Source organism: Bos indicus x Bos taurus, chromosome 2 (genome assembly GCF_003369695.1).
Source record: "Bos indicus x Bos taurus breed Angus x Brahman F1 hybrid chromosome 2, Bos_hybrid_MaternalHap_v2.0, whole genome shotgun sequence".
NCBI lineage: Eukaryota > Metazoa > Chordata > Mammalia > Artiodactyla > Bovidae > Bos > Bos indicus x Bos taurus.
This window is the reverse complement of record NC_040077.1, coordinates 1,709,716-1,724,002: the sequence shown is the minus strand read 5'-3', so window position 1 is coordinate 1,724,002 and position 14,287 is coordinate 1,709,716. Positions and strand designations below refer to the sequence as shown.

Genomic DNA, 14,287 nt, shown 5'->3' with positions numbered 1-14,287 from the left:
GCTCCATCTATCTGTTTCTTTTCCTCCTAGAGAAATAAAGGAAAAAATAAAATCCTATCTGAAGAATGAAAGAAAATGTTGACAATAGGGAACTGCCTTTTACTCCCTGACAGACACAAAGATGGTACCACTAGCCTCTACAAATGGGGTTTACTGTCTCAGTTACCTCCTAAAGTCAAAAGAAACTAGAGACAAGTACAAGATTCAAAAATGTCTATTTCACAGGCTGAGATGCTATACATGGAAAGGGCCCTTAATCCCTTTTGTGCCTTCTCTGCAAACCACAGCAGAATTCAAAGTGCTGTAAATCTTTGTGAGATACAGACATTTCTAAAAAATAACACTGGGATTAATGTGCCTGTGTTAGACTGGCTCCTGCTAAAATGTTTTCCAAAATCCAGCTGTCAGTGAAACTCAGCCTGTCTATCTCTGCTTGCTCATCCAGGGCCGAGTGGCAAAAAACATTGCCATTTTCCTTCTTACCCTCCTACTCTCCCATTTTTTTACAGCAAGACTATGAGAAAACATTGTAAGTGACTGCCATTAGCAACTTACTGTGTTTGTCCTGGAATCCTGGAGTGTAAACTTCCAGGCCCTAAAGAAAAGAAAAAGAAAGAGGTACTTTATTTGAGGCAATCCAACATCCATCTCAATGGTTCTCAAAACCTGCAGTGGCATCAGAACTTTTTAAAAACCTTGTTTTAATAACAGACTTTTAGCTCTTTTCATACTGTTCGTGGGGTTCTCGGCCACCTTACCTGCCTCCTGAGAAATCTGTATGCAGGTCAAGAAGCAATAGTTAGAACTGGACATGGAACAATAGACTGGTTCCAAATCGGGAAAGGAATATGTCAAGGCTGTATACTGTCACCCTGCTTATTTAACTTATATGCAGAGTACATCATGTGAAAGGCTGGGCTAGATGAGGCACAAGCTGGAATCAAGACTGCCAGGAGAAATATCAATAACCTCAGATACACAGATGATACCACTCTTTTGGAAGAAAGTGAAGAAGAACTAGAGCCTCTTGATGAAAGTGAAAGAGGAGAGTGAAAAAGTTGGCTTAAAGCTTAACATTCAGAAAACTAAAATCATGACATCTGGTCCCATCTCTTCATGGCAAATAGATAGGAAAACAATGGAAACCGTGACAGACTTTATTTTGGGGGGTCCAAAATCACCACAGATGCTGACTGTAGCCATGAAATTAAAAGACACTTGCTCCTTAGAAGAAAAGCTATAACAAACCTAGACAGCATATTAAAAAGCAGAGACATTACTTTGCCAACAAAGGTCCATCCGGTCAAAGCTATGGTTTTTCCAGTAGTCATGTATGGACGTGAGAGTTGGACTATAAAGAAAGCTGAGCACCAAAGAGTTGATGCTTTTCAACTGTGGTGTTGGAGAAGACTCTTTGAGAGTCCCGTGGACTGCAAGGAGATCCAACCAGTCCATCCTAAAGGAAATCAGTCCTGCATATTCATTGGAGGGACCAATGCTGAAACTGAAACTCCTGGCCACCTGATGCAAAGAACTGACTAATATAAAAAGACCCTGATGCTGGGAAAGATTGAGGGCAGGAGGAGAAGGGGACAACAGAGGATGAGATGGTTGGATGGCATCACTGACTCAATGGACATAAGTTTGAATAGGCTCTGAGAGTTGGTGACAGACAGGGAAGCCTAGTGTGCTACAGTCCATGGGGTCGCAAGAGTCAGACACGACTGAGCAAATGAACTTAGCCCTTACCTCATGACTCACTCAGTCAACTCACTTGAGACATGCACTAGGAATATATAATATGTAAAGAAAAAAATCTACAGTATTGATACATATGTAATATTTGAACTATAATCTATATTATAGTTTTTCCTTTTTTTTTTAATTTTTGGCTGAGCTGCAGGTATATGGGATCTTAGTTCCCTGACCAGGGATTAACCCATGCTCCATGTAGTGGAGGCATTGAGTCTTAACTACTGGACCACCAGGGAAGTTCTTCACTTTTAAATAAATATAAAATGCACCATGCTTAATTAACTGCACTAAACCTATACTTTATCAGGTCATGTTACAGACACAGATCTATTAATATTTGATTTTTTAAATGGCTACATAAAGTTCCACATATGAGATACAGAAGGTCAGCAATATTTTGCACTTAAAAATAATGCTGGTATTTGAGAAGCTGATATATAATAAATTAAGTTTAAGGTGTACAATATGATGATCAGAATCACATATAATATAAATTGATTGCTGCAATAAGGGACCTCTACCCCTACACACCTGATTAATTTTTTACTTCTTTGGTGATAACATTTAAGATCTACTCCCTTAACTTTCAAGTATATGAAACAGAACTATTAATTATAATCACTGCTGTACAAGAGATGCCGAGAACTTACTCATCTTACAGCTGGAAGCTTATACCCTTTGTCCAACATCTCACCATTTCCCTCAACCACTGGTAAACAGAATTCTACTCTCCACTTCTATGAAAATGAAAGTGTTAATTGTTCAGTCATGTCCAGCTTTTTTAGATTCTTCACATAAGTGAGAAATACAGTCATTTTTCTTTCTCTGTCTGACTTACTTCACTTAGCATAAGGCCCTCAGGATCCATTTATATTGTTGTGAAAGCAGGGTTTCTTTTTCTATAGTTGATTAACAGTCCATTGCCCACACATGTGCAAGTCTGTGTGTGTGTGTATCATTTTATTTATCAATTCATTCATTCTTCAGACACTTAAGTTGCTTCCATGTGTTGGCTACTATAAATAATGCAAGAAACACAAGGTTGCAGCTATCTCATCAACACAACCATTTAATCCCCTTCAAATATATGTTGAAAAGTGGCATTTCAGAATCATATCTTACTTCTATTTTTGTTTTTTTGAGGAACCTCCATACTGTTTTCCATAGTGGCTTCATAAATTTACATTCCCACCAAAAGTGCACAGGATTCCCTTTTCTCTACATCCTCACCCAACAACTTATGTTTTATCTTTTTGGTAACAGCCATTCTAAGGTAGCCATACAATTGCACTCATTTCACATGCTAAGCAAGATAATGCTCTAAATCTTTCAGGCTAGGCTTCAACAGTATATGAACTGAGAACTTCCAGATGTACAAGCTGGATTTAGAAAAGGCAGAGGAATCAGTGATCAAACTGCCAATATCCACTGGATCATAAAAAGCAAAGGAATTGCAGAAAAACATCTACTTTTGCTTCATTGACTACACTAAAACCTTTGTGTCAATCACAGCAAACTGTGGAAAATTCTTAAAGAGAGGGGACTACTAGGCCACCTTATCTGTCTCCTGAGAAACCTACAGCCAGACCAAGAAGCAACAGTTAGAACTGGACATGGAACAATGGACTGGTTTAAAATTGGGAATGGAGTACGTCAAGGCTGTATGTTGTCACCGTGCTTGTTTACCTCATACGCAGAGTACATCATGCAAAATGCTGGTGTGGATGAATCCAAAGATTGCTGGGAGAGGGCGGCCCTGGTGGTCCGGTGGTTGACAATCTGTCTGCCAATACAGGGAATATGGGTTCAATCCCTGCTCCAGGAAGATCCCACATGCCACGGATGGAGCGACTAAGTCCATGTGCCACGCGACTGAGCCAACACTCTAGAACACATGCTTCACAACAGGAGAAGCCACTGTGGTGAGAAGCCTGTGCACCACAGCTAGACAGTAACCTGCACTCTCCACAACTAGAGAAAGCCGCAGGGCGGCAACAAAGACCCGTACAGCCACAAATAAATAAATCTTAAAAAAAAAAAAAAGATTGCTGGGAGAAATAACAACAACTTCAGATATGCAGCTGATACCAACCTAATGCCAGAAAGTGAAGAGGAACTACAGAGCTTCTTGGTGAAGGTTAAAAACAGGGTTCTGTAACAACCTAGAGGGGTGGAATGGGAAGGGAGGTGGAAGGGGGGTTCAACAGGCAGGGTTGTTGTTCAACAGGCTGTTGTTCAACAGGCAGGTATACTTATCAACATAAGTATACCTATGCTTGATTCATGTTGATAATTGGCAGAAAACAACACAATATTGTAAAACAAGTATCCTTCAATTAAAATAAATTTAATTTTTTTTAAATTCAGCATTCAAAAAACTAATAAGCTCATGGTTTCCAGTCCCATCACTTCATGGCAAATAGATGAGGGAAAAATGGAAACAGTGACAGACTTTATTTTCTTGGGCTTCAAAATCACTATGGATGGTGACTGCACCCATGAAATTAAAAAACACTTGCTCCTTGGAAGAAAAGCTATGACAAACCTAGACAGCATACTAAAAAGCAGATAGGACATCATTTAGCTGACAAAGGGTCCATCTAGTCAAAGCTATGGTTTTCCCAGTAGTCATGTATGGATGTGAATTACCATAAAGAAGGTTGAGTGCTGAAGAACTGATGCTTAAAATCAACACATAAATAAACCTCTGTTTTCCCATACAGGTTAAGAAACAGCCTCCTCTGACTCACCTAGCTCTTCAAAGCTAAACAAGGCAAGTCTTTCAGTGTATTTTGAACTCTTCTCCCTCCTCTATGACAACTCTTCTCCCTCCTCTATGTTTCGTTATTAAACTATTCTAAAATTTTAGTTCTAGATGTTTTTTTCCACTATTACTTAAAGGAACAGTCCACACATGACATCTCAGCATACAGTAGAGTAGAGCAGTTAAGAACAAAGGGCTATAAAGACAAACACCTTCTTCCAAAAACACAAGAGATGATTCTACACATGGACATCACCAGATGGTCAACACCGAAATGAGACTGATTGAAATCTTGAGAGTCAAAGAATGAGAAGCTCTATATAGTCAGCAAAAACAAGACCGGGAGCTGACTGTGGCTCAGATCATGAGCTCCTTATTGCAAACTTCAGGCTTAAATTGAAGAAAGTGGGGAAAACTATTTTCTTCCACTCAGGTATGACCTAAATCAAACCACTTATGATTATACAGTAGAGGTGATGAATAGATTCAAGGGATTAGATCTGGTAGACAGGGTGCGTGAAAAACTATGGATGGAGGTTCACAGTACCGCACAGGAGACAGTGGCCAAAACTATTCCACAGGAAAAGAAATGCAAGAAGAAAAAGTGGTTGTTCCAAGAAGCCTTGCAAATAGCTGAGAAAAGAAGACAAGGAAAAGGAAAAAGTGAAAGATATATACCCAACTTAATGCAGAGTTCCAGAGAAAAACAAGGAGAGATAAGAAAGCCTTCTTAAGTGACCAATGCAAAGAAATAGAGGAAAATCAATAGAATGGGAAAGACTAGAGATCTCTTCAAGAAAATTAGAGATACCAAGGGAACATTTCATGCAAAGATGGGCACAATAAAGTACAGAAACAGTATGGACCTAACAGAAGCAGACGATAATAAGAAAAGGTGGCAAGAATACACAGAAGAACTGTACAAGAAAGGCCTTACTGACCCAGATAATCACAATAGTGTGGTTACTCACCTAGAGCCAGACATCCTGGAGTGTGAAGTCAAGTGGGCCTTAGGAAGCATTACTATGAACAAAAGCTAGAAGAAGTATGGAATTCCAGTTGAGCTATTTAAAATCCTAAAAGATGATGCTGTTAAAGGGCTGCACTCAATATGTCAGCAAATCGGGATAACTCAGCAGTGGCCACAGGACTCGAAAAATGTCAGTTTTCATTTCAATCCCAAAGAAAGGTAATGCCAAAGAATGTTCAAACTACCAAACAATTGTGCTCATTTCACATGCTAGCAAGGTAATGCTCAAAAATCCTTCAAAGTATGCTTCAACAGTATGTAAACCCAGAATTTCCAGATGTACAACCTAGATTAAGAAAAGGCAGAGGAACCAGAGATCAAATTGCCAATATCTGTTGGTTCACAGAAAAAGCAAGGGAATTCCAGAAAAACATCTACTTCTGCTTCATTGACTACACTAAAGTTTTTGACTGTGTGGATCACAACAAACCCTGGGAAATTCTTAAAGTGATGGGACTACCGGGCCACCTTTTCTGTCTACTGAGAAACCTGTATGCAAGTCAAGAAGCAACAATTAGAATCAGACATGGAACAACGGACTGGTTCAAAATTGGCAAAGAAGTATGGGAAGGCTGTATTTTGTTACCCTGCTTATTTAACTTGTATACAGAGTACATCATGCAAAATGCCGGTCTGGATGAACCCCAAGCTGGAATTAAAGTTGCTGGGAGAAATATCAACAACCTCAGATATGCAAATGATACCGCTATAATGGCAAAAAGTGAAGAAGAACTAAAGAGCCTCTTGAATTTTTTTAAATTAATTTTTTATTGAAGGATAATTGCTTTACAGAATTTTGTTGTTTTCAGTCAAACCTCAAAATGAATCAGCCATTGGTATACCTATGTCCCCTCCGTTTTGAAACTCCCTCCCATCTCTCTCCCCATCCCACCCCTCTAAGTTGACACAGAGCCCCTGAGTCTCTTGTTAAGTGTGAAAGAGGACAGTGAAAAAGCTGGCTTAAAACTCAATATTCAAAAAACTAAGATCATGGCATCCAGTCCCATTCTGTTCAGTTCAGTTCAGTCGCTCAGTCGAGTCTGACTCTTTGCGACCCTATGAATCACAGCACGTCAGGCCTCCCTCTCCATCACCAACTCCCGGAGTTCACTCAAACTCATGTCCATCAAGTCGGTGATGCCATCCAGCCATCTCATCCTCTGTCGTCCCCTTCTCCTCCTGCCCCCAATCCCTCCCAGCATCAGGGTCTTTTCCAATGAGTCAACTCTTCACATGAGGTGGCCAAAGTATTGGAGTTTCGGCTTTAGCATCAGTCCTTCCAATGAACACCCAGGACTGATCTCCTTTAGGATGGACTGGTTGGATCTCCTTGCAGTCCAGGGTACTCTCAAGAGTCTTCTCCAACACCACAGTTCAAAAGCATCAATTCTTCGGGCACTCAGCCTTCTTCCCAGTCCAACTCTCACATCCATACATGACCACTGGAAAAACCATAGCCTTGACTAGAAGGTGGAGAAGGAAATGGCAACCCACTCCAGTACTCTTGCCTGGAGAATACCATGGACTGAGGAGCATGGTAGGCTACAGTCCATGGAGTCACAAAGAGTCAGACATGACAGAGCGACTTCACTTTCACTTTGACTAGAAGGACCTTTGTTGGCAAAGTAATGTCTCTGCTTTTGAATATGCTATCTAGGTTGGTCATAACTTTGCTTCCAAGGAGTAAGTCCCATTACTTCATGGCAAATAAATGGGAAAAAGTAAAACAGTATCAGATTTCATTTTCTTGGGCTCCAAAATCACTGCAGATAGTAACTGCAGCCATGAAATTAAAAGATGCTTGGTCTTTGGAAGGAAAGCTATGACAAATCTAGACAGCGTACTAAAAAATACAGACCTCACTTTGTCAACAAAGGTCCATCTAGTCAAAGGTATGGTTTTTTCAGTACTCATGTACAGACATGAGAGTTGGACCATAAAGAAGGCTGAGCACCAAAGAATTGTTGCTTCAAACTGTGGTGCTGGAGAAGAATCTTGAGTGTCTTAGACACCAGGGAGATCAAACCAGTTAATCCTAAAGGAAATCAATATCATGGAATATTCATCAGAAGGACCGATGCTGAAGCTCCAATACTTTGTCCACCTGATGCAAAGAGGTGACTCCTTGGAACAGACTCTGATGCTGGGAAAGACACGGCAGGAGTAAAAGGGGATGACAGATGAGATGGCTGGATGGCATCATCGACTCAATGGACATGAGTCTGAGCAAACTCTGGGTGACAATGAAGGCCTGGTGTGCTGCCGTCCATGGGGTCACAGAGTCAGACACAACTGAGCGACTGAACAACAACAACCCATGTTATAAAGTGAGGATTAAACAATATATATGAAGCAGTCAGCACAGAGCCCAGTTCAAAGGAAGTGTTCAATGTACACAAGCTTAAATTACTGACTAGTAAAAATACACAGAGATCCAATTTATAAAACAGTAGCTAACTGGCTTGATGAGTTCATGTCTCCATTTGTCTGTATGAAAGCTACACTTCTTCCAGAAAGTGACATTTATGATTCACTAATATAAATAAGAATGTAAAAAAGAAACTACATCTGGCATTTAAAATAAACCCTAAACTTTAGCATGCCTATATTGAGGATAAGCATATATATAAAATGCAGGGTCAGGTACTCTAACAAACTGGCCACCTGGATTTTATAAAAATGTCATATACATATGAATATTTTAATATACAGGAATATTATTATAATCTCTGTTAATGAATTCTCAAAATGTCCAGAGTTAACCTATGGTAGTGGTAGAGTGTGGACAGGAAAAAAAAAAATTCAGAGTTTTCAAGATTCTCGTCCTACATTAATCCTATGTATGGGATGTTATGGGATGAGAATTAATAAAGTTGGGCTTTCCTTCTTATATTTCTATACTCTTTCTTCAGAGATAGCAAATGGGAGTGAGAACCATCAAAAGAGGGAAAAGGCTATATAATACAGATGTCACTGCTATTTAAAAAGATATTTACATTAAAATAACAAGATTTAATGGTAATTCCTTGCTAGTCTACAGGTTAGGATTCTGCATTCTCACTGCTGTGGGCCCAGGTCTGATTACTGGTTAGGGAACTGATATCCCACAAGCCAGGCAGCACAGCCAAAAAAATCAAAAGGTTTCAGAACCCACTTAGCCATGCCCATCGTCCAGTACACATCTAGTAATGAGCAAAGAACGCAAAGCGACTGTATCTCATACTTCCTGCCACAGTCACTGTATCAGGACACTGCATGAGCAGCTCTGCAGAGGCAGAAACCAGCATCAGGGCATCAGATATGGACTAAGACACTGTTAACATTCCTTTCACACATCTCTAAGTCACTTTTCTGCTGTCTAAAGGAAAACTTAACTCCCATGCTTCTTCCTTCCTGCAACTGGAAATTAAAACAGAAAGTACTTGTTAAGTTAAACACATCAGAAAAAACTTACAAACAATCATCTGTGCTTTCTGCACAAAGACTGATGGTTTTTCCATCTCGGCAAACAATCTGCAGCATACAGTCTTTTGGCTTCCCATCTGGTGGTTGAATATCTATAAAAAATATACAGAAATATTAATACCACTTTTTTTTCCCCAAGGATTTCTTCTTAATAGCTCAGATAAGCAAAGGACCAGTACTTCAGAACACTGTAATTAAAAAACACCTTTATTCTGCCCTACAGAACCAAACACATGAATCATTACCCCGTACTAATTAGACTTCCTGCAGGACAAACAAGTAAGTCTCTTTAAGAGGGCATCCACATATGGTGACACACAGAACAGCCCAGACATCAGAACACTAAGCACAATGAAAAGTGTGGCAAAGCATCAGTTACTAGAATACTTACTTCTTTTATTCACAGGAAGCATCAAACTACATCGCTGCTTTAGAAGTGAAAATCAGATGTTCAAAGTATCTCTGGGGCTTCTCTGGTGGTCCATGGTTAAGAATCTGTCTTCCAATGCAGGGAATGGGGGTTTGATTCCTGGTTAGGGAACTAAGATCCCACATGCCACGGGGCAACTAAGCCCGAGCAAAAGCCCGTGCGGCACAACCAGAGATTGTACGCCACAACTGCTAAGCCCACACACTCTATAGCTCATACACCACAGCTAGAGAGAAGTTTGCACGCTGCAACAAAATACCCGGCAACAAAGATCCCACGTGCGGCAGCTAAGACTCGACACAACCAAAATAAATATTTTTTTAAAACAAACAAAAAGACTCATAAAAAGAAATAAAGTATATCTGTGTACCAAGAAGTATAAGACCTATAATATCTGAGCCTGGTTCAAGTAAGAATTTCAACAACTAGTCCAAAGAAACTTGTGTTTCAAGAACTTATATGGGCAGGATGTTATAATACCAATGGTTACTACAGCGGACTCTGTACTCCAGAGTTAATAAAACAAACAGAGAAATCCACATATGCCATTAATTAGAAACAGAAAAGTCTGTGCTTATTAAAAAACTACTCCTTCAAAATTTATATAAGAGGTAACTCCAGGAAAGACATCAGATTTTAAGAAACTGACTGGAGCTGCTCTCAATAAGCCAGTTTCTGAGTCACAAAATCTAAACTACCCAGAGTAGCTCCATCCTTCTTGGGGTTCCCAGCACTCTGATTCCTTAGTTCTCAACCACTTTCTTCATGAAAGAGAACAGAAATGTGGACTGATGGGAGAAAATTAACCTGCCGACCCATATGGGTTTTAATCAGGTGTCTGGTTTCATCTGGCTACCTCTTCCTACATGAAACCCTTCTTGATCTGTAAATGAAAGCAAAGTGGCTAAGAAAGAGGAATCACTCCCACCAAGAATGGGGAACGGTAGGTGACAGAAGCTGGACACGGCAAACCCACTTACCCCGACACTCATGCCCCATGCGAATGTTGATGCAGTCCACTGGCATGTGGACCTTATCTTCTACGCTCTGCCGAGTCTGGTCATCATAATAGATCAGGTGACCATCTGACCACAGGTCAAACCAATTCTTCTTCCAGCGCTTCAAAATAGTACCTGAAAAAAAGTGGAAATGTTGGCTTTGAGTGGAAAAGCAAGGACTTTGTCCTCTGACTCACAGGTAACAGAAACAAAGGAAACTTTCCTCTTGCCCCAAAAGGATCCCTGCATACGCCTGCCCAGGGCAGTCTATCAAAACGGAAGTGAAAGCAGACCCGGACTGCACCAACACTCCTGCTGCACCGGGGATGCAGGCAGCATACACCAAGATGAGAATGTCATTCCTACTGAGAACCCTGCCGACTGAAGTTTCAAAACATAAAAGGAAAAAAAAGCTGAATAAATTTTGAGCTAATGAAACATGTCTAGCATTTAACTCTCCATGTGGTATATCTAAACCTTCCGAGTAGTATCTAACTGCTAGATTGATTAGAAAATGTTGGACTATAAATTCTCTATTTAGAAATAACAGTAATACCTTCCTCTTCTGGAAAATATCTTTCTCTTTTTCTTGAAAGGCCTTCATGTGTACTTTTCTCTAACATTCACCTTCCCTTACATCCCACAGTGTGGGAGAGTCTCCCCGCCTGAGGCTATGCAGAGGCAGGCTCAGATACTGGACACATTCACTCCCAAGGCCTGGCTCCCATCCAGCATGCATCCATCACAGTCTATCAGTTTGAGAGAATGCATCCTTTCATTTGTAATATTGGACTAGGCATTTAACTTCACAAAACTCTAATTTCCTTGTCAACGAAAAAGGAAAACTAAAAGTCATCCCTGCACCATATCTATACCTAACAGCTACATCTTTTGCTCCTATAGATCCCAATTCTAGGCCAATGTGCACAAATTCCATTGCATGTGCCTCTCCGTATCTCCCATGTCCACTGCAGGTCCCAAAAGAATACTCATCACAGCAGCCTTCCGAATTTCTCTTACCACTATCAAGCACCCACCTTGCTGAGAGGGGCAACCACAGCATTTGCCCGAACTGATAAACAATTGGCATCCAGTATCTATTTGATTGGCAGCGCCTGAGCTGTGCAAAAACTACTGAAGAGAGCCACCCAAATACAGACAGGTGTGATCACGAGGCTGAGGAGTGCCAGCCAAGCACCACACCTGCCATCAAAAGCCCCAAATTCAGAATCCTAAACCAGACTGTCAGGCCCACAGAGACAAGTCCAAGAAAATGAACTCAATCTCTCAGGGAAAGAACTGAGTCTCTTCTCCAGAGTCCTTTAGGAGACGAAAAAGATTTGGTTTTAGATAAACGCACTCCCTCAGAGCAAATCTTAATCTATAATTGAAGACCAGTATTTCAGAATCTCATCACCGTTCAATTCCTAGGATGAGATAGCTATTTCCTACAAAGTAAGCACTACCTTCATAGTAATATACCAGCTCAGTTTGGGTAGACTTAAGAACCTCAGGTCAGCCATTAATAATAGAGAATGCTAGTAAGAAAAACCAGCAGGGACTACTATCCCCTGGTTTCTGTCAAGGCAGCAAGCAAGAAGAAGCTTCATGTGTGCAGAAAAACAGTTTACAGAAATCTAAAAATCTGCAAGAGGAAATCCAGAGCAACAGCATTAATAAGACTTTGTTATTTGTTTATATATGTCAGCAGTATCAGCCACAGAAATAAAAGATGAGTCCTAAGGCAACTCTAAACCCAGACCAAGGGGCTCACTCGTGAACTATACTTACTCTGTCGCAGCAACCATCCACTCTTCACAAATGCCATTTTCTCACCTACAGAAAAAAAAAATAGGCAGGTTCAAAATCATATTCAGAAAACAGAATGATCCATATGAGCTGTTTTTACTCACTTCTGACACCAAATATGTGTGGTTTTTCCATACCAGTAACCAATTCTCCAATTCTCAGGACACCAACTGGATGTCTACTGATTCAGGTGGATTCCAACACTAACTATGTGGAGTTAGCATCAGACCTCACAGCTTAAAGGTTCAGTTCCACAAGAGTGCTCCCACTCTAGAGAAAAGTCCTAGGCCTATTGTATTTCTGATGTATAAATTGGGAGACTGATACATATAAACTGATTTACTTATACATACAAATTCATATAAATATATACTGACTCCCTCCTGAGATTCAATAATCTGCTATGGTTCACAGAACTCAGGAAAACACTTTACAATTTTCTCTTTATTATAAAAGGATTCAACTCAGGAACAGCCAAATGGATGAGACGAAGAGCGCGAAGTGTGCGAGCAGAGCTTCCATTGCCTCTCCTGGCACCACTTCCCAGCATCTCCATGTGACCATTCAAACTCCGTCATTTATGGGTTCCTAAGGAGATTCCTGGCACCCGACTCCAGTACTCTTGCCTGGAAAATGCCATGGACAGAGGAGCCTGGTAGGCTGCAGTCCATGGGGTCGCTAAGAGTCAGACACGACTGAGCGACTTCCCTTTCACTTTTCACTTTCATGCATCAGAGAAGGGGGTGGCAACCCACTCCAGTGTTCTTGCCTGAAGAATCCCAGGGACGGGGGAGCCTGCTGGGCTGCCATCTGTGGGGTAGCAGAGAGTCAGACACGACTAAAGCGACTAGCAGCAGCAGCAGCAGCAGCAGTAAGGAGATTCCATTAGGTAGCCATGATTACATCACTGGACACTGGTGATTAAGCGGCAGTCTCTCTGCCATCTCTGGAGGTCCAGGACTGGGGCTGAAAGTTCTAACCTTCTCATCACAAGCTTGGTTCCTCTGGCAACCAGCCCCATCCTGAAGTCACTTAGGTGCACCCCACACCAAGAGTCATCTCATTAGTATAAACTCAGGTATGGTTGGAAGGGATTTATTATGAATTAAAAAAAAAAAAAAAAAAACTCCTAATATCTCTAGTCTCTCAGAAAATGCCAACGTTTTAGAAGTTCATGTTTCTTATCATATCACAAAATCACAGTCCTTTGGTCTGTCTTTACTCCTTTCAGCTGGGTAAAGGACCAAAGTCATTTTATCTCACTGGCCATCTGGAATTTACCTAATACCTTGTTAACGGGGCCAATACAAACCCCCACACATACATTCTAGTTTTTAGCCTCAGCACCCTGCCCATCTTTTTAAAAGTAAGACTGATGCTGAAACTCCAATACTTTGGCCACCTGATGCAAACAGCCAACTCACTGGAAAAGACCCTGAAGCTGGGAAAGATTGAAGGCAGAAGAAGAGGGCAACAGAGCCTGAGGTAGTGGGATGGCATCACCGATTCAATGGACAGGAACTTGGGCAAATTCCAGAAGATGGTGAGAGACAGAGAGGCCTGGAATGCTGCAGTCCAAGGGGTCGCAAAGAGTCAGACAGAACTTGGCGACTGAAAAACACAATCCTGCCCACCTTACTAAGTCTAACTCCACTTAGGTTTAATAGACATAAAACAGCCCCAGAACTCAAAGATTCAGCTCTGTCAAGGACTTGTGACTTCTCCTAACATGCCTGGAATCATGGGGCTCTGGGGTCCAGCTGCCTAAGCCCTACCCTGGGTGTGCCCTGCTGCCGCTGCTGCTAAGTCACTTCAGTCATGTCCAACTCTTTGCGACCCCATAGACGGAGGCCCACTAGGCTCTTCTGTCCCTGGGATTCTCCAGGCAAGAACACTGGAGTGGGTTAATTCTTCAGGCAAGAACACTGGAATGGGTTGCCAGCCCCTTCTCCAATGCGTGAAAGTGAAGTCGCTCAGTCGTCCCCTACTCTTAGCGACCCCATGGACTGCAGCCCACCAGGCTCCTCTGTCCAGGG

General features: G+C 41.3%; 1 protein-coding gene across 3 annotated transcripts in view; it reads right to left on the bottom strand.

The window, feature by feature from the left end:
- The window catches only part of PLEKHB2 (pleckstrin homology domain containing B2), a 49,302-nt gene that overhangs the window by 21,356 nt on the left and 13,659 nt on the right, over positions 1-14,287 (bottom strand). For all 3 annotated transcript variants that reach the window (XM_027554484.1, XM_027554470.1, XM_027554478.1), the window contains exons 2-5: positions 12,234-12,278; positions 10,425-10,577; positions 9,004-9,106; positions 556-595 (exon numbers count right to left, since the gene is read on the bottom strand). In XM_027554484.1, the coding sequence (XP_027410285.1) occupies positions 556-595; positions 9,004-9,106; positions 10,425-10,577; positions 12,234-12,270 (333 nt within the window). In that variant the 5' untranslated portion in view covers positions 12,271-12,278. The remainder of the gene's footprint in view (positions 1-555; positions 596-9,003; positions 9,107-10,424; positions 10,578-12,233; positions 12,279-14,287) is intronic.